This window comes from Miscanthus floridulus, chromosome 5 (assembly GCF_019320115.1).
Source record: "Miscanthus floridulus cultivar M001 chromosome 5, ASM1932011v1, whole genome shotgun sequence".
Taxonomy (NCBI): Eukaryota; Viridiplantae; Streptophyta; class Magnoliopsida; order Poales; family Poaceae; genus Miscanthus; species Miscanthus floridulus.
Genome location: NC_089584.1, coordinates 43,209,065 through 43,228,629, shown reverse-complemented (window position 1 = coordinate 43,228,629; position 19,565 = coordinate 43,209,065). Strand labels below are relative to the sequence as shown.

The 19,565-nt window shown below is 47.8% G+C and overlaps 1 protein-coding gene across 7 annotated transcripts; it reads right to left on the bottom strand.

Moving 5' to 3' along the window:
- Nucleotides 1-1,371: 1,371 nt before the first annotated feature.
- Nucleotides 1,372-14,280, bottom strand: LOC136449882 (beta-xylosidase/alpha-L-arabinofuranosidase 1-like). Of its 7 annotated transcripts, none has more exons than XR_010758176.1 (4): nt 12,691-14,280; nt 12,191-12,604; nt 2,042-12,112; nt 1,372-1,970 (listed from the first exon to the last, which is right to left on the bottom strand). XR_010758176.1 is itself a non-coding variant. In XM_066450109.1 (4 exons), exons 1-3 carry the CDS (start codon nt 14,138-14,140, stop codon nt 11,484-11,486), a joined length of 2,493 nt encoding a protein of 830 aa, XP_066306206.1. In that variant the 5' UTR covers nt 14,141-14,280; the 3' UTR covers nt 1,372-9,833; nt 11,441-11,483. The 7 variants fall into 7 exon arrangements, 3 of the variants coding, with proteins under 3 accessions (XP_066306206.1, XP_066306205.1, XP_066306204.1); XR_010758177.1 differs by having other exon boundaries at nt 2,743-12,112; XR_010758175.1 differs by having other exon boundaries at nt 1,372-2,851; nt 3,065-12,112.
- Nucleotides 14,281-19,565: the final 5,285 nt, after the last annotated feature.

The window sequence follows — 19,565 nt, the reverse complement described above, 5'->3', positions numbered from 1 at the left end:
CTTAGTTAGAAGAAAGTGGAGCTTGGACAGGCACAATATAGTAGTAAGGAATAGCAAAATTCGCAACTGAATAGCAAAGCTGAATAAGTATCCCAAGTACTTATCTTAGTTGCTGGCCTACTCATGTTCCAAGTACTAGATGTATCAAGTGATGTGAATAGCAAGAATATGATTAGGAACAAGGTAGAAATCAGCACACGCAAACACAGCTCAAATGACGCTCTCTATGTGCTCCTCTAGATATTGTTCCACTTTTGCCCCTCTTTTTTCTCTATTTTTGGGCTGTCGTTGTTTTTTGGGGATTCTTTAACTTTTTCTTTTTATTTTTTTGATATTTTTTCTTCACTTAGGAGCACAAAAGAAGTAACCACATAAAATATGAGCTTAAACAAGTAAAAGACGTGGCCTGTGGAATATCCGGAAGACGTGCTCAAAATCGACAAAAACCTTGTGACCACGAAAAGAGGATCTTGTGACCACTTTTTGACCAAAATAAAAATGTCTAACCCTGACAAAGTGGGGATGGATGGATCCAAAAAAAATTCTAATCGATTTTGATATATGGAACGTCGAAATCCGAGTTTGTATGCGAAAACTAGACCAGTTTTACGAACGCACTCCAAATTAGAGGACAAAACGGGAACAATGCGCGCAAAATTGGTCACGATAGCAATGATTTGATGGAAACAGTGAAGACAAGTGTAGGAAATTAGATGGCGTGGACTATGGTTTGATGGATACAAAGGAAACTCAACAAGACTTGGAGATGTTCATGGATTATGATAAAAAAAACAAAGGGGAAAACACAAACTGGACTAAAAAATGATCTAAAACCAGCAACCAGAACTTGACCTAGGGCACAAACTCAACAATGCAAAACAGAGACGAAATTGCATGGCACAATGAGGCTATAGGATAGGAAATATGTGACGATGTATATATTTTTTGGCTTTTTGTGGACTATAGGTAATGCAAAAACAGTAACAATCTAAAGGGGAAAACAAAGTTATACCAAACGGGCAATAAAGTCTCTGATACCACTTGATGTAGACTAGGCCCGATCTTTCGAAAGGTATGATAGCGTCGATTGGTGGAGACTCGATGTTCATGATCTAGGCTTCGAACCAAGACTGTTTCAGACCCCCGCAACCATTACACCACTGCTCCGTTGGTTATCAACCACGCGAACGCGATTGACCTCGCCGAGAAGGCTTTCCTGCAAGCGAATCGAGAACACAAGCAAGAACGGGATGAACGCAATCTGAAATTGCAAATAAATATAAGGCTTATGAAAATAAGAAAGAGTTCAAGTCTTTATTCGAAAGGACTAATCGCCATAGGCGAACAAGATCAAGAACTGGGGCCCTAGTTCACAGCAAGCGGCCTTGGCGGTGATAGTTGCAGCAAAACGACGTCTGTTTCATGAGGAAATCATGAACTAAACAAAACCCAAACTCTAAGGAGAGTGACAGCTGGTATTTATAGAGTCTTGGGCATCACCCCCCCTAGATGTGCCCCCTAATGGGCCCAAACACAATACATGGTCCAACGGACCAAAAGACGGTGTCGCCGCACCCTGACAGATTCTGTAAGCTGACTTGTTTTGACGATTACCATTGATTTCTAAGGTCTTTTGATTTGAAACCAATTGGGTTGGCTTCCTTATCCAATTAGCTTTCTATCAATATGTGGATCATTGAAAACGGAGTCCGGATGCGTCCTAGGTGACCAGTTTAAGGTAGACTGGTCCTGGAGGCCGAGATGGACTCGAACTTGATTTGGGCCTCCACCTTGTGGTGACTCGAACCGAATGAGCTTCGGGCCTCCTTCTTTCTTAGGACACCTTTGCTGATCTCCTTGGTCTCCATATGGTTCTCCAAGCATGGTCATATGTATAGAGGTCATGTCCTCATCATCCTCCCTTTCTTGACGAAAAGCCGTCCTCGGCGTCGATTTTTTTACAGTCGATCCTGCACAACATGAGGACAAATGAGGTTTCCAAAATAATAGAAATGAACAATGTTGTGAGAAAGAATATGACCACATGTACAGGTTTGTAGCATGTCTTGTCCTACAGACATGTAGTCTGCTCGATTGAAATACACATGATCTTTGCCAATACTATCCTGCAAAAAATTAGTACTAACAAGAAATATATGCTCCCTTTCTTTGGATTCCACTTGTATTCGAAAAGCAAAACTAGAGGAATATGGCATAACAACAGTGTTGATTTTACTGTCCTCTAGTTGATCATTAATTTGCACAACTAAAGGAGAATTTGGATTTGTACAAATGTAAACTCGTTGTATCAAATATTGCCCTTGGTTGTTATATTTACCAAAAACATGATATGTATGTCTAGAGAACCATGGCAAATCAGCATATGCATAAAGTTTCTCCTCTAAAGAACTAAGATTACACGAAACATCAAATTCAATGTAACCCAAAGTATTTAAAGAAGACAATAATTTCAGCTCATCAACTTCACTAGCATTATGAATAACAAGTCTATTTTCAGCACACATATAGCATGATCGTTCTTCAATGATTGCATGGGTATAACATAAATATCATCATGCAAGTCATCTTCGTCACAAGAAACATCAAGCAAATCATCTTGTGACAAAGGTAAATCAAGCGAATGCTCCACTAAAATTTGCTCAATCATAGCATGATTGGTGGAAAAATTCAGCACATCAAGAGAACTCTCACATTCTGTGAGTTTAGCATCATGGGTATTACCTTTGCTCTCATGTTCAGCAGGGGTAATAGTTGATAGTTCTAAATTTTCACATGAGGTTGTGAGCTTCTCATTTTCTGTCACGTCATCCTCGCTCTTTTCTACATTATCCTGCAAAAGGTTAGGCATAACAGGAGGAATAACAACAGACTCTTCCTCTAAATGGTGCACCTCATCATATGAAGTCAAAACAGGAGGTGGATGAACAAAGGTTTCTCGCATAAGAAGTTTCATGTCATTCCAAGTTTGAGGCTTATCAGAAGGATCTAAAGACTCCCACCAAGATAAAGCAGAATGTCGCAAAACACTAACTGTATTTTTTACCTTCCTCCTTGGACACGTAAAGCGAGTAGCAAATATGTTATCGATGGCAATTTCCCACTCCATGTACTCATCAGCACCTATACCATCATAAGTCGGTGGATACGAACAACCTATCATTGTTAGAAGATAGCAAAAGACAACACAAAAGTATTATCCCTAAAAACTAGTTAGGTTGTGGACAAGGAAAAACAAGGCACTCAACTCTCAAGCATCTTACCACGGTCTTACAAGTGTTCTTACCAAAGCAATAGGCGGTGCAATCAGTCGGTGACTGTGATACCATTATAGCTTGAGTGTAATAGTTGCAAGGTGAACCTGTACTTGGTTAGAAGAAAGTGGAGCTTGGACAGGCACAATATAGTAGCAAGGAATAGCAAAATTCGCAACTGAATAGCAAAGCTGAATAAGTATCCCAAGTACTTGTCTTAGTTGTTGGCCTACTCACGTTCCAAATACTAGATGTATCAAGTGATGTGAATAGCAAGAATATGATTAGGAATAAGGTAGAAATCAGCACACGCAAACACAACTCAAGTGGCGCTCTCTATGTGCTCCTCTAGATATTGTTCCACTTTTGCCCCTTTTTCTCTATTTTTTGGCTGTCGTTGTTTTTTGGGATTCTTTGACTTTTTCTTTTTATTTTTTTGATATTTTTTCTTCACTTAGGAGCACAAAAGAAGTAACCACATAAAATATGAGCTTAAACAAATGAAAGACGTGACCTGTGGAATTTCCAGAAGACGTGCTCATGGATTATGATGAAAAACAAAGGGGAAAACACAAACTGGACTCAAAAACGATCTAAAACCAGCAACCTAAACTTGACCTAGGGCACAAACTCATCAACATAAAACAGAGATGAAATTGCATGGCACAATGAGGCTATAGGATCGGAAATATGTGACGATGTATATTTTTTGGCTTTTTGTGGACTATAGGTAATGCAAAAACGGTAACAATCTCAAGGGGAAAACAAAGTTATACCTAACGGGCAATAAGGTCTCTGATACCAGTTGATGTATACTAGGCCCGATCTTCCGAAAGGTATGATAGCGTCGATTGGTGGAGACTCGACGTTCATGATCTAGGCTTCGAACCAAGACTGATTCGGACCCCCGCAACCGTTACACCACTGCTCCGTTGGTTATCAACCACGCAAACATGATTGACCTCGCCGAGAAGGCTTTTCTGCAAGCGAATCGAGAACACAAGCAAAGAACGGGATGAACGCAATCTGAAATTGCAAATACATATGAGGCTTATGAAAATAAGAAGGAGTTCAAGTCTTTATTCGAAAGGACTAATCGCCACAGGCGAACAAGATCAAGAACTAGGGCCCTGGTTCACAGCAAGCGGCCTAGGCGGTGATAGTTGCAGCAAAATGACGTCTGTTTCATGAGGAAATCAAGAACTAAACAAAACCCAAACCATAAGGAGAGTGATGGCTGGTATTTATAGAGTCTTGGGTGTCACCCCCCCTAGACGCGCCCCCTAATAGGCCCAAACACAATACACGGTCCGACGGACCAAAAGACGGTGTTGCAACACCCTGATAGATTCTGGATGCTGACTTGTTTCAATGATTCCCATTGATTTCGAAGGTATTTTGATGTGAAACCAACTGGGTTGGCTTCCTTATCCAATTAGCTTTCCATCCATATGTGGATCATGAAAAACGGAGTCCGGATGCATCCTGGGTGACCAGTTTAAGGCAGACTGGTCCTGGAGGCCGAGATGGACTCAAACTTGATTTGGGCCTCCACCTTGGTGACTCGAACCAGATGAACTTTGGGCCTCTTTCTTGCTTAGAACACCCTCGCTGATCTCCTTGGTCTCCATATGGTTCTCCAAGCATGGTCATATGTATAGAGGTCATGTCCTCATCAGTACCGGACCTTAGGGTTGGTAAGTACTTCTCCGACGAAGTATACGGGTTGTTGTACCTTGAGCTGGTGTCCCAGTTCCCCCCTTTCGACGACCAGGGCGGCACTCACCACATGGTTACTTGCCGTGATGTAAAGGAGGAGGGATTCTCCCTGTTCAGGAGCGACGAGGATTGGGGTTGATGTCAGGGATGTTTTGAGGCTTTTGAGAGCCTACTGGGCTTCCTCAGTCCAGACAAAGGCGTCCGTCTTTTTGAGGAGCTTATAAAGTGGCGTCCCCAATTTGCCGAGCTAGGAGATGAAGCGACTAAGGGCCTCCAGGCAGCCGGTGAGCCTTTGTACACCTTTTACATTGTGTATGGGGCCCATGTTGGAGATGGCTGCAATCTTTTTGGGGTTGGCCTCGATGCTGTGCTCAGATACGATGTATCCAAGCAGCTTTCCCCTTGGAACCCCAAAAACACATTTTTTGGGATTTAGCTTGATGTTGAACCTTCGGAGGTTCGCGAATGTTGCGGCCAAGTTTGCGATCAGGTCGCAAGCTCGAGCCATTTTGACCACTATGTCATCAACATAGACGGCGATTGTTGATTTAGGTTGTTCAGCTTGATCAGGCTAATTAGGCAGGTCGATTTGGTCGGCGAAGCATTGCAGCATGCACCTTTGGTAGGTGGCGCCAGCGTTCTTCAGACCGAAAGGCATGGTCACATAGCAGTACGAACCATACAGGGTGATAAATGAGGTCGCGAGCTAATCGGAATCTTTCATCATGATCTGGTGATAGCCTGAGTAGGCATCCAGAAAGGAGAGGTTCTCGCAACCCAAGGTGGAGTCAATTATCTGGTCTATGCGTGGTAAGGGAAAGTGATCCTTCAAACACGCTTTATTAAGTCCGGTGTAATCGACACACATTCTCCACTTCCCGGTCTACTTTTTGACAAGGACAGGATTGGCGAGCCATTCAGAGTGGAAAACCTCCCTGATGAATCTGGCTGCTAGGAGCTTGTGATCTCTTCGCCTATGGCCCTGCGCCTCTCGTCGTCGAAATGATGCAGGCGTTGCTTGGTGGGCCTTGAGCCCGGGATAAGGCATAGCGCGTGCTCGATGACTTCCCATGGTATCCTTGGCATGTCAGAAGGCTGCCATGCGAAGACATCATGATTGTCGCATAGGAAGTCGATGAGCTCACATTCTTATTGGGCTAGTAGCTGGGTCCCGATTCGCACCGTCTTGGCTAGGTCAATGGGGTCGACACCCACCGCCTTGGTTTCTTTGAGCAGGCAGAAGGCCGTTGAGGAGGTTGGCTTGTTGCAGTCTAGGACTGCTGGGGTTGACGACTCCCTGAGCTACAGGAGCTCGGATGAGTTAACGACCGCGGTGGCGAGCTCGTAGTGCTCGCGGTCGCACTCGAAGGCATGTGAGAAGGCGCTACTCACGGTGATGACGCCGTTTGGTCCCAGCATCTTTAGCTTGAGGTAGGTGTAGTTGGGGATCACCATGAATCTTGCATAGCATGGCCACCTCAAGATGGCATGGTAGGACCCTGGAAAGTCTACCACTTCGAAGGTGAGGACCTCCGAGCGGAAGTTGGCCCGGCAGCCGAACATGATGGGCAGATCGATCTGTCTGAGCGGGTATGCCTGCGCTCCCGAGATTACCCCATGGAAGGGGGAGCCCGCTAGGCAGAGCTCTGATCGGGGGATGCGCATGGCATCGAGGGTGTCGACATACAGGATGTTGAGGCCGCTGCCCCCGTCCATCAGCACCTTGGTGAGGCACTTCTTGCGGATGATGGGGTCAACAACAAGCGAGTAGCGTCCCGGTCTCGCGACGTAGGAGGGATGGTCCCTCTGATCAAAGGTGATCGGGGATTCCGACCAGCTGAGAAAGGAGGGGACGGCCGTTTTGGTGGCGCATGCCTTCCTGTAGCACACCTTATGTTGGCATTTGGACCATATGGTGTCGGACCCACCAAAGATCATGATGCACTCCTCAAGTTTGGGGAAACCATCCCTGTCCTTGCCTGCCGCGCCACCCCTCTTGACTGCCAGCTCCTTGCCATCTCCCTCCTTTGGCATGCTAGCCTATCAGAGGAAATGTTTGAGGAGCTCGCACTCCTTGTAGAGGTGTTTGATAGGGTAGGCATTATTGGGGCATGGACCATCCATGAGTTTGTTGAAGTGGTCAGGCAGTCCCTATTGGGGCTGCCTAGGTGTGCGATCAGTCGCGGCGACCAATGCGGTGTCGTTCGACCGGCGCCGATCCTTCCTGTTCTTCTTGCCCCTCTAAGTGGAGGGGCATTCGTCTGGATCCGCGTGCTTGGGCTTGCCTTTGTCTCGGCCTCCGATGAAGACCGCTCCGACCGCCTCCTCGCTAGAGGCATGGTTGATGGCGACGTCGAGCAGATCGCGGGTGGTACAGGGTTTTAGGTAGCCAACCTTGTGGATTAGGGACTCGCAGTTTGTCCCGGAGAGGAATGCGCTGATAACGTCTGCGTCGACAACATCAGGGAGGGAGTTGCATTGTTGGGAAAACCTATGGATGTAATCCCATAGGGACTCGCTGGGCTCCTGCTGGAAGCTCTTGAGGTCCCTGGAGTTTCCCAGGCAGACATACGTCCCCTAGAAATTCCCGATGAAGACCCTCTTGAGGTCTGCCCAGTCGCGGATGTTGTCGTGTGGAAGGAATTCGAGCCATGCCCGAACATGTTCCCCCACGCAAATGGGAAGATATTGGATGATGAAATAGTCATCATCCACTCCTCTAGCTCGACAGGCGAGCCGAAAGTCTTCGAGCCAAATACCTGGGTTTGTCTCCCCGGTGTATCTGGTGATGTTGGAGGGAGGCCGGAAATGATGTGGGAACGGTGCTCTCTAGATGCGCTGGCTGAAGGCCCGTGGCCCTAGGCCCTCAGGGCTGGGGCTCCGGTCGTTCGGCAGTGACCGCGCCTAGGGCGTGTTTCACCGCTTCCTCGATGGTTCGGCCGAGATTCGTGTCGCCTGCTACCGTATGGCAGACGTCGTTGCCGTGTTGGGCCCAACGCTAGTTGCTGATAAAGCTATGAGCGTCTTGGTGCGGTCGGTGTGGAGCAGGCACCTAGTCAGACCGTGGCACGACCGCCGCACCCCGAGCCGAGCCTGACGACTGCGGCGGCGAGCGAACGGATTGATCTGGCTGGCGCGTCCCTGTCCCCCCGGTGGGGACAGAGGGCGCGGGTTAGAGTCACGATGCGGAGCTTTCCGCCTGTTGGGCGGCGGCGGCCTCTACTAGAACCCAGAAGTTCCGGTAGACTGCCCGCTCCTGAGGGTCGATGGGCTCGGGAACACCGCGGAGAAGCATTGCTGCAGTAGCGATATTATTGCCAGCCCGGGCAAATTGTGGGACATCGTTCCCCTCGTTCATGATGTCATGCTGGACCTGACGAGCGCGACCCCGGGCGCCACCCGCTGAGCCATGCGCATGGGGTGCAACATGTTGTACTGACGGCGCCGGTGCAGGTGGCGGTTGGTTCACCGTCGTTGTCGTAATTCCTCAGCGTGTGCTTGTGCAGACGCGAGGGCCCTGCACGCGGGTCCGGAGGGGTGTGAGTTTGCGCAGACTCCGCAACCATCGACGGTTGTCCCAGAGCATCCGCCATAGCGCACTCCTAGGACGGACAGTGGCAGGGTGCCACGTCACCGATGCTGGAACTGTCACTCTCGCCCTCACCATCCGGGAGTTCATGGGAAACGGTAGGAATGCAGCCTACCATTCCCACGAACTCAGACGTGAGGGGGGATGGTGTCAGCATCCTTCGGAGCCCCCGAGCGTATGCGTCCATAGGGGATGCGAGGCCATAGGGGAACCGCTCGTACGATGTTTATGGTGTGGGCGGTACATTCCCTCTGGGTGATTGGTGAGAGATAGTAAATAAAGAGCGAGTAATAGTACGCATATTACTTACAGCGGGGTTTGAGCAGAGAGTTTGCTCGAAATGAAGCGCAGATGCCGCGCCGTCGAAGTCGCGCGTCCCAGAGTCGATGGAGGATGTCCCTCCGATGGGTGTCGGGTCGCGAGCCTTCTTGCGGAGGTGGAGTGCGTCGAGTCGGTCGGCGACGAAGTCCAGGCTTCCAAAGAGGAAGGCCTGGGATGGCTCGAAGACGGGTGGAACCCGCATCCTGATGGGCGAGAGTGCGGGGAACTCCAACGAGCCGAAGCGAATCGTATCGCCCGAGCCCGCCATGGCGAGGTTAGCAGAAAAGTGGGCCATCCGATGACCAAAAAGTGTTGAACGTACAGCGTCTTTCCCACGGACGGCGCCAACTATCGGTGCAGAAAGTGACCAACTAGTGAATATTTATAGTTTTATTGTACGTTGTGATTGGAGGTGGCCTGGCACTCAATGACACAGGATTTATATTCATTCGGGCAACGTGCCCTACATCCAGTCGGGGTCGGTTGGTGACTTTATTCCTGAGCCCAGGTGCTCAAAGTTTGCAGTGGGGCTACAAATGAGAGGGAGAAAGATGGGGTGTACAAGAGGTCCGGTCGGCTCTGACCGGACGGGCCGAGAGTGACAGGAACTTCGCTACGAGCTAGGTGTTCGAGCGTGTGCTTGCGGTCGGAACTTGGTGGTTCTGCGGTTGCAAGGTGTTGATGTCGATCTAAGGAACTCTGGCCTCCTTAAATCGGTCCCCTTGTTGGAGGGAGCGCATCCCCTTTTATAGATGAAGGGGATGGCTTTACAGGTGAGAGGGAGAGAGTACGGATGTTCCTAAGCCTTGTTGCCCACGCCGACGATGGTAGCGATGATGGTAGGCGCCCACAATACTGTTGATGTTACTGTAGAATGTCAGGTGCACATGGGAGGTTGCGTTGGCTTCTTCAGGAAGGGTGGATGTCTGTACCTACAAAATACTTTTGTTATGTGAGGAGCCCTTACCATGTGTACCAGGTATAGTGATCCCTGGTGCCCATTATCGATGCCCAGAGGCATGGGGGGTTTTTTGCCGTATGGGAGCTCAATGACGCCTACAATCCTGTAGACACAAATGTCGGCGCCTACAATACTGTTTGTGTCAGGGCGGTAGTGGAGCACTGTTCCTGCAGGCGTACAGGGTATGGTCCCGGTATCGTGGTTTGACTTGTGCGCTGCCTTCTTCGTTCGCCCATGGTTCCTTCCGAGCGGGCGTCCCTGGTCGGATGGCCCAGTCGGCTCTGGCCGCGCCAGTTGGAGAAGAGCGGTAAACAGGCTTCCTACGGGTCCCCGGTCGGAGACGCGGGGTCAGAGTAGGAATCAGTGTTCTTACGTACCCCGGTCGGAGAGACACGAGGTCGGAGTCGGAAGTAGGGCTCGGGGATGGCCTTCCGATCGGAGAGGCCGTTCGGAGGCAGCTGGAGCCTGGAGCGAGTGCTCCGGTCGGATAGGTGGGCCGAAGAAGTTGACGAGCGGACGCTTGTTCTTTTGGGTAGACCTTTCGGTCAGCGACCGGACTGCCCTTCCGGCCCATTGTGTTTTAGACTCTTGGGCCGGCCCATGAACTACATGTTGTTTTCCTGTGCCGAGCCCGGGCGTGGAAGTCGGTCCCCGAGGGACCCCGGGTTTATGAACCCGACAATATGAAAAAAGCAGACTTGAACAAAAATGTTCTAGAAAAGAATGCTAACTCTAGCTTAGGTTTTAGTATTACCTTATGGGCCCCTTAAATCTAGGTATGAATATGGATGCATGATGGTAATAAAGTATAGAGTTTGTAAATGCAGTCATTTATTTGTCTTGGTCTAACTATACATGAGAAATAAAAGCAAAATCTGTACTTTATTAAAATAGCGCAGCTGTCTACATAGACGGCTGCGTTCTTAAGAAATACGTGCTTAGGCACAGTCATGATTTTTTTAATTGGTAATCAGTCTGCGCTCTCAAAATGTGAGAAACTGATAATTTTATTATGTGGGATGGAGAGAGTATAGGTTGGAGTGTCGAAAGCTTTTATTCCTGACCGATGTCACGTGTGTAAGCGGTGTAAAGCTCATGTCATAATGATCGACAGCCTATCCATGGCTACCTCACATGTCTTTACTGTATAGGATTCTGACAAATTAACCACCCTCGAGTATCGAATGTGAAAGCGTCAACGAATTATTTATACTTTGACTATTATTAAAAAAAAACATTATGATTGACTGTCTATAAATCTGATCAAACTTAATACCTTTGATTCAGTACCGTGGTAGAACTGTATTGAAGATGGAGATCAAACTGTCAGTGTCATGCTGCCGCAAAACAGTAAATTTTTTTCACCCGTTTTGCTTTCAGTGATACGAACCATGTGACAATTAATGGATCGATCTTCTGCTTTTGTATAGCACTGTGTAAATAATTACACTTGCTTCGACTTTCTCGCTCGCTACATTTAATGGTTTAAATAAAGACCCTGTTCGCTTGAGCTAGATATAGAATAATATTTTTCTTTTATAGTATTTCAGCATAAACCAGCAAGGTGAAAGTTATTACCTCCAGTAAAAAGAATCAATAAACGCCTCGCAGACGAGTAAGTCTACACTGCCAGGTTGATCGTGACAGCGAACGACAACGCCAGCGCGTCATCTCCGACGATGACCGTGCTGACGCCCGACGGCACGACGGTGTACGCCGTCTCCTCGACGATCGCGAACGTCCTGCACACGTTGAGGGCGAAGGGCACGTCGACGACCGCGCCCGCGGGCACGAACACCCTCCGGAACGCCACCAGCTGCTTCAGCGGCGCGTCGCCCACCTCGGGAGGCGGCGCGGTGTACACCGGCACCACGTGGTCGCCGCCGACACCGCCCGTGTTCGCCACCGTGAGGCTGAAGCTCACCACCTCGTTGCACCTGTGGCTGGCGACGTTGAGGGCCGGGCAGGCTGGCGACGGCGACGGCGCAGCGCCCGACTTGTAGGTGAGCATCTTGCAGTGTTCCCAGGCGCCGATCGGGATGGTGACCGTGGCGCCGGTGATGCCGGACGCGTAGGTGAAGGTGGTGTAGCTGAGCCCGTGGCCGAACGGGTAGAGCACGGCCGGCCCGCCGTAGAACTTGTAGGTCCGGCCGGGGTAGCCGTGCGCGGCGTCGGGACGCAGCGCCATGGACGTCATGGGGATCTGGTTCACGTACTCGTTCATGAACCATGTCAGCGGCAGCCGTCCTCCTGTTTGTTTGAGAAACATCATGATGCGGATGCAGTAAAAAGGATCGCTCATTTCCAAGATCTGATGAAGATACATACCTGGATTGTATTTTCCGAAGAGGACGTCGGCGATGGCCGTGCCGCCTTCCTCGCCGGGGTACCCAGCCCAGACAATGGCGCCGATCTTGGTGTTGTTGTGCGCAAAGGAGACGTCCACGCCGCCGGCCGACATGATCACCAGGACGATCGGCGTGGGAGAGGCCTCGGCGACGGCATTGATCCAGCTGGTCTGGTTCCACGGCAGCAGGAGATCCTCCCTGTCGTTGCTCTCCCTCTCCACGCTCATGTTCAGGCCGGCGATGACGATGGTCGCGTCGGCGATCTTTGCCGTCCTGGATGCTCTACCCATCCCTTCCGCCGTGTTGCACGCCCCACTGTCGCAGGCGTGCACGTGCGTGGCATTCACCATCTTCCTGATAGCGTTGTATGGCGTCACAATTCTGCATGGCTTGCCTGTGTTGCCGTTCCAGGAAGTACAGTAAAAAACAAAACCCTTAGACCACAGTAACAACAGCAGTACAGTGCATAGCTAGATTTACCTCGGTAGTCTCCCAGCATGACATCCGTGGCATTGATGTGCTCCAACAGGCCAACCAACGACACTGAATTAATCTTTCTGGGGTCCAATGGGAGGCGGCGGGCATCGTTCTTGAGGAGGACCATCCCCTGCCTCGCGGCGTCGGCAGCCAGCTCCTTGTGGTCCTTGGTGCAGACGTTGGTGGCGCCGAGGGACTCGAACTCCGGCATGCCGTCGAAGAAGCCGAGCCGCATCAGGGTGGTGTAGACGTTGCTGAGCGCGTTGTCGACGTCGGCCTCCTTGACCTTCCCCTGCCGGACGGCGTCGACGCCGTAGGTGGTGAAGAAGTCCCGGGCGCCCTCCCAGAACATGCCGCAGTCGAGGTCGAGCCCGGCCTTCATGGCCGCGGCGGTGGCCTCGACGCCGGTGTAGTTGAGCCACTTGGCGTCCCGGACCATGACGCGGACCGAGTCGCAGTCGGAGACGATGTACCCGTGGAGCTGCCACTGGCCCCGGACGGTCTCCGACAGCAGCCGCGCGTCGGCGCAGGCGGGGATGCCGTTGATGCGGTTGTAGGAGCACATGACGCAGCTGGCGTCGCCGTCCCGGATGCACATCTCGAAGGGGCGCTCGAAGGTCTCGACCATGTCGCGCTCCTCCACCTGCGCGTCGAACGTGAGGCGGTCGGCCTTGAACCACGCGTCCACGTCGTAGGCGGCGAAGTGCTTGCAGCAGCTGGACACCTTGATGGGCCGCGAGAACGGGTCGGAATAGGGGCGGTCGACGACGACGTCCTGCATCCCGCGGACGAAGTTGACGGCGTAGCGGCCGACGACGAAGGGGTCCTCGCCGGGGGTCTCGCTGGCGCGCCCCCACCGCGGGTCGCGCACCACGTTGATGTTGGGGCTCCAGTAGGTGAGCTCGGCATGGCCCAGGTTGTACATGGCCCTGATCTCCGTGGACACCACGCCGCCGATGGCGCGCCACAGCGACTCGTTGAACGCCGCAGCGCTGTTGATGACGAGCGGGAAGCTGGTGGCGCCGGGCACCACGTCGCCGAACCACGTGCCGCCCGGGCCGACGTCGGACACGCCGTGGAGGGCCTCCCCCCACCACTTGTACGGCGGCAGGCCCACGCGGGGCGCGCCCTCCGCCTGGTCCCCGAGGTTGCGCACCTTCTCCTCCAGCACGAGGCGGCCCACGAGGTCGCGCACCCGCTCGGCGTACGGCAGCGACGCGTCGCAGTACCGGAAGCGCGACATGTCCAGGCCCAGCGCCGCGAACCGTGCGGGGTCGCACACCTTGGTGTAGTTCTTCCCGTTGGTGCTGATGGGACCGAGACCGCCTGCGCCGCCGGGGCCAGCGGCCGCAGAGGAAGAGATGGCGGCAATGGCGCACAAGAGAGCAACCAAGATGGGGGAATACCGGGAGCGGGACGAGGAGGATGCCGATGCCATTGCGGCAAGAGGCATCCTCTGCCCACTGTCTGCTCTTGGGGACTTGGGCTGCTGACGAAGCGCGGTGGGGTATATGAAGAGGGGCCGCTGTGGTGCAGATTGCAGAATGGCGGGAACATGGGCGCGCAGGGAGCGTGGAAGATCAACAAAACAACATAATTGGACCAGCTGGAATCCTGGAAATTCAGTGCAGTTGTTTATAAAGATGATGAAGCGCATGCTGTGCTCGAGGATTATCAGCTTGTTCGGGAGGCCGTATCATATCGTGGATTATTTACTACTGGCTGGTTTGGTGTGAGAGAAAAACACTGTTCCCGGCTGGAAATTTACGATCGTTTACGAGCAAGCGAACAGGCTGTATATGTTTGTTGTGTTCGATTTGCCAGGACAAGCAGCTGTGAACCGAACAAGAGAATTAAGGTGTTCACGTTCGGCCAGAGATCTGATGGAGTTTTGTTGTTTTTTTCCCATTATACCGCCCAAGCTTGGTCACGTTCTTGGGTGTTTGCCATGGCTAATGCTTCGCTTTAGCAACCAAAATGGAGGGAACACCTCTTATTTAAACGGTCGCTTATACATGGTATTGAAACCTACCATGTCAGAGTGACGACTAGCGAACGGGTATTCAGTAGTGCAACGAAGCATAACCAAGTCTTTGTGACTTAGGTGCTCCAACGTGGATTAGGGAGTTGTGGCAACAATCTAAGACCATGGCAAAAAAAAACCAGTTATCTCTTTGCCTTACTCTTTCTTACTTGCTTTACTTTCATTGCTTGCAAGTTTCATTGAGTGCAACTAGGATTCATGTTAGTGTGTGCTTAGCTAGGTTTCATTTTAGCACTCTAAGGACCCTAATCTTAGTGTGATCTTAGCTAAGGACATGCTTAGCTTGTTGGCCCTAAGGACTCATCAGCTTGTTTTTTTTAGAAGAACTTAAGAGCCAAGGTACTTGGGGCTTTAGATTTTGCATAAGCTATGCTTTGTCGCTTTAAATTTTAGAGCTCAATTCACCATCCTCTTAGAACAACAAATAGACTATGGTAGTACGGCTATCCGGGATTGCCAGGTGGTGGCTCCGCCACTTATTGAAAGAATAGTTATTATGTTCTAAAATAAATCCAAAAAAATACGAGCACCCGAACGACTCGCAGGTAGACAAGTGGATCTTGCCACATTCAACCTTTAGTGAAATAGAAGTTTATGTAATCCATTGTCATTCTCCTATACTTGTTCTCCGTCATGACTTCTCTATACACCTGACGAGCTACTATTGCCAAAAATAATTTACCAAACTATCTTGTGAATCTATTATTATCCTAGTATTATAGTATTAAAAGAATCCACTACATTCATTGAGAGGACCTAGAAATTATGAGATTAATTAATTAGATTCTATGATACTATAACGGCTTAAGATTAAACCAAAGAGTCCATGCCTAATACAATTAATAAATTAATAAATATTGAATAATAAACTTAGAAAAAAAAATAGTAAAATGGTTTCCATACGAGCTAAAAAATGACTAATTAAGAGTCCATGTAAAACACAATTATTAAAGACAAAATTTTAATAAAAACTATGAAAAAATTAATAGCTCAATCTCTTAAAAATTGGGAAGAAATAATACCTAAATAAATAGTATAAATAAATTATAGCTATAAGTAGTTCAACTAAATGCAACATTGAAAATTAGAAAAAGCAATATTTTGGTTCTATATGTTGGAAAACACCTAAATAAAAAGTTAGTGTATTACTATAAGTAAATAAATTTAAAATAATATAATCTCTTTAACTTTGGGGTAAAAACTACCACATTAATTATATTGACCTATCAAAGATATAGGAAAAATATATAGAATCGAATAATATAGAGCAAGTATGGAAAGAGATAGTAGTATAGAATTCAATAAAGATTCTAATTGGAGTTTGCTATGGTAATAAAGAACAAGGAAAACAGATGGAATATACATGACAAGTATTACACACATCTACAAGAGATATCCAAGGTGGACACTGATGTCTTTCTGGTGTCCACAAAAATCATTAGAGTACTTTCTTCCAATCCCAAAGTCATCTTTCCTCGTTGTGCTCTACATCTCGTCATTTCAATATGTTCTCTCACCGTAGCAATATGCTTAGCAAGTCACACTTTTCCTATATTCATGATCGAAAAGTTTTTGCATCATCATCGGTGTTAATAGAGGGGAAAACATCCAACTAGAACATATTGAGTCCAATGATCATGGCTCGAATCTTATGGCTTTCATGGCGGTGACATAGTGGAGAAATGGGGTTTTAGTAGCTGAGATCATGATGGAATCATGGAAAAGCATATTGATTTTCATATCTTATATGCAATCGGTCCATCGACTTCCGGATGTGCATGCGAAGCAAGCTCATGAGCAGCGCAGTGGACATTGTTCAACTTTTTCTTTGCGATAAGCTAGTCACAAGTAGAAACGGACGTGGTCAAAACATGTCACTCAACAGGGCGGTAGAATTGCATAGACAACAGGCCTAAGATCATTAGCTCTCACTGGCACTAGTGAGGGTTCTATAATTTGTTTGAAAGGCTTGAGGCATTGATGGAATTGGCACAGACCTAAGTGAAAGCCCTAGTTTGGTTTTGGATAATTGATGAAACCTAGTGTACTAACCCTTGTCATTAAGTGTTGTGATTGAGATAGGGTGGTACACACCGAGTGATGGAGCAAGATGATGGTTATGGTGATGGTGGTGACCAAAAGAGATGATCAAGTGCTCCAACTTGGAAAAGAAGAAAGAGAAAAACAAAAACCAAGTGTTGATCAAGGCAAAGGTATCAAATAGGTTTTTGTTTTCGCACTTAAGACACCATAAAGGGTGTAAATGTGTTTAGGATAGATAGTCGTACTATGAATAGGGAAGAAATCATAGTTGATGCAGTTGTCAAGTGCCATTAGATGATCTAACTCGATTGCATGTGCATTGGATCATAATGAGCTAACACATCCTTGGGAATTAACTTAGATTGTTGCTAACCAATGTTTTCCTAAACGGTAAATGGTCTTTACACGGTTTCGTTTAGTGTTTAGGCTATTTACACGGTGTTTAAACGAAGTTAAACGGTCTAAACGGCTTTGTACTTTTAAAAATACATATAATTATATATGTGCATGTAAAAAATCAAGTATTATAGCATTTATACATATTTATCTGAGTAAAAATCAATTATTTTGGTATGTATATATATTTATGCATGTGAAAAGAACCAAATATAGATATTTATGCATGTAACATATCAAGTGTACACATTTATAAATATAATAAACTTAAGTATACAAATTTATTCATACAAAACTGAACTAGATTTACCTCATGTTCGCCTAAATAGCCGTTTAAACTGCTGTTTAGCCCGTTTAATACTGTTTATCTCCGTTCCGTTTAGGCCATTTAGACCGTTTTTCCCGTTTTTTTACCATTTAAACGGTCAACCGTTTAATTTCTGTTTACCCTCTTAACAAAATAGTTTACCACCGTTTACCGTTTACTGACCATTTAAACGGCTGGCCGTTTAGGCGAACACTGTTGCTAACTCACGTACACATGTGTTGGAATACTTGGAGTTGGAACACATGCACAAGGGTGGAGTGTTTGGAGTTGAAAAAGGAGAAGTTTCTAGTGACTAGACCATGGCTTCGGGTTGACCTGACTCTGTTGTGGCGAGTCCAGTCTTAAACCCTAGCTCTTGGGTTGGACTACAACAGGACCAGACTCTGCACAAGGGTGCGTCCGGTCGCTGGCCGCAGCGTCTGGTCACTCGATCCATAGAAGGTGTGATCACGAGACTTCGATTCAACTCGGTGGGTGAAGGAGGACAAGACCCTATGTGAACACTGTTCACAGAGTCCTGTCATGATTTAGTAGCGCTCGGGAATCAATGGCGAAGGACCAGACTTAGCCATGGGTTTGGTCACTACTAATCTAACGTGTCTGATTGTAGTCATTCTTAATTACAAGTCAAAGCATATACTGATTAGTATAATTATACCTAGTAATCATTGCTAAGATCATCGTCATATCTACACATAAGGGATATTACTAAAGAAGATTAAGAACAGAGCTCGCCCTTCCTTCATAACCGAACCCTACGTGCGCCTATATTCGGGGAGTGGACTACAAAGGACTCAATGGAAGTCACATCTGCGATCTACCACATGACCCAGAATACAGGGTGTATCCATAGGTAAACAACATATAAGCACCACGCTTAAACAATGTCGACCACTCACCCATGGTACCTTAGAGTGAGCGCTATACAAACTTATGCATGAACATGATGATAATCTAACTATACTAAGCATATAATCAAAGTAGACGGTGAACATTGTAACAAAGAACATGAATAAGATAAATACTGATATTGTCATAACAATTGTAACTAGCATATAAAAATAATGAAAGTACAAAAGAGAGAGGGGTATAAAGATTATATAGAACCATGCTCTTGACACGATCGGGAATCCAAGCGAAGCCTGCTTGTCTCCCTCTAGACCTAGCCTAACTAGCTATACCCTAGAATATGGTGGAGCTCTGAGGATGATTAGGGTTTTTATCTTCTCAAATGACTTAAGCCTTCAGGGGGCAGGGATTGATATATATAGGCCGGAGCGTCCAACGTGAGCCCTTGGATCAAACTGACTTAAAGGACGACGTAGATGCAACCTAGGAGACGGTGGAGAACCGACATTGCGACACGGAGGCTGATAGGTGGGCCCAGGGGCTAGGCGGCCTGTAGGTGTAGCTGGGTGGCCCACTTGGTAGCCTCTTGCCCTCCGCTTTGGTGTGGAGTCCTCTCGAGTCTTTTAGAACCTTCTGGTGTTCATTTCGCTACAGATAAGCGCAATTAAATATGACACGTAGGTCCACCTTGATGGTTTTCTAGATAAACCCAGCAGAAAATACAGATTCACCAAAACTCGTGAAATTTGCTAGTTTAAACCCCTAAACCTTTGTTGGTGATTATATTTATACCCTTATGCATGTTATATTGATGGTTTATAATGGTTGTTAACTACCGTCAACACTTACCATTTGTGTGTAGCTTAGTTGGTAATCTAGTTGTAATTAGCTAGCTCACTAGTGTCAGAGTAGTGACATAGCATTTGTGTGTGCCTAGAGATAGTAAAGAACTAGAATTGTGGTATAGGTGGCTTGCAACCCTTGTAGAGCTAGAGCAAAATTGCATTTCGCCATTTAGGTTACTAACCCTTTGGTCCATTGTATTTGTAGAGAATTTTTCACCTCCCCTCTAGCCATTTAGGATCTTTCAATGAGCAACATTATGATGCATATGTCAATCCTTAAGGAAAAAAGTTTGTGTGGACTATAAGAGAAGTCAGGAGATAATCCAAAACTTGAATTTATAAGAGGGTCAAGAAACTACAACATTTATGAAAA

Bases quoted from the DNA above. Each gene is read 5' to 3' on its own strand.
- LOC136449882 (XM_066450107.1), bottom strand. From the start codon at position 14,140: ATGCCTCTTGCCGCAATGGCATCGGCATCCTCCTCGTCCCGCTCCCGG. The intron at 12,605-12,690 runs GTAAATCTAGCT...ACGGCAACACAG, and splicing joins CATGCTGGGAGACTACCGAG to GCAAGCCATGCAGAATTGTG. The intron at 12,113-12,190 runs GTATGTATCTTC...TCAAACAAACAG, and splicing joins CTTCGGAAAATACAATCCAG to GAGGACGGCTGCCGCTGACA.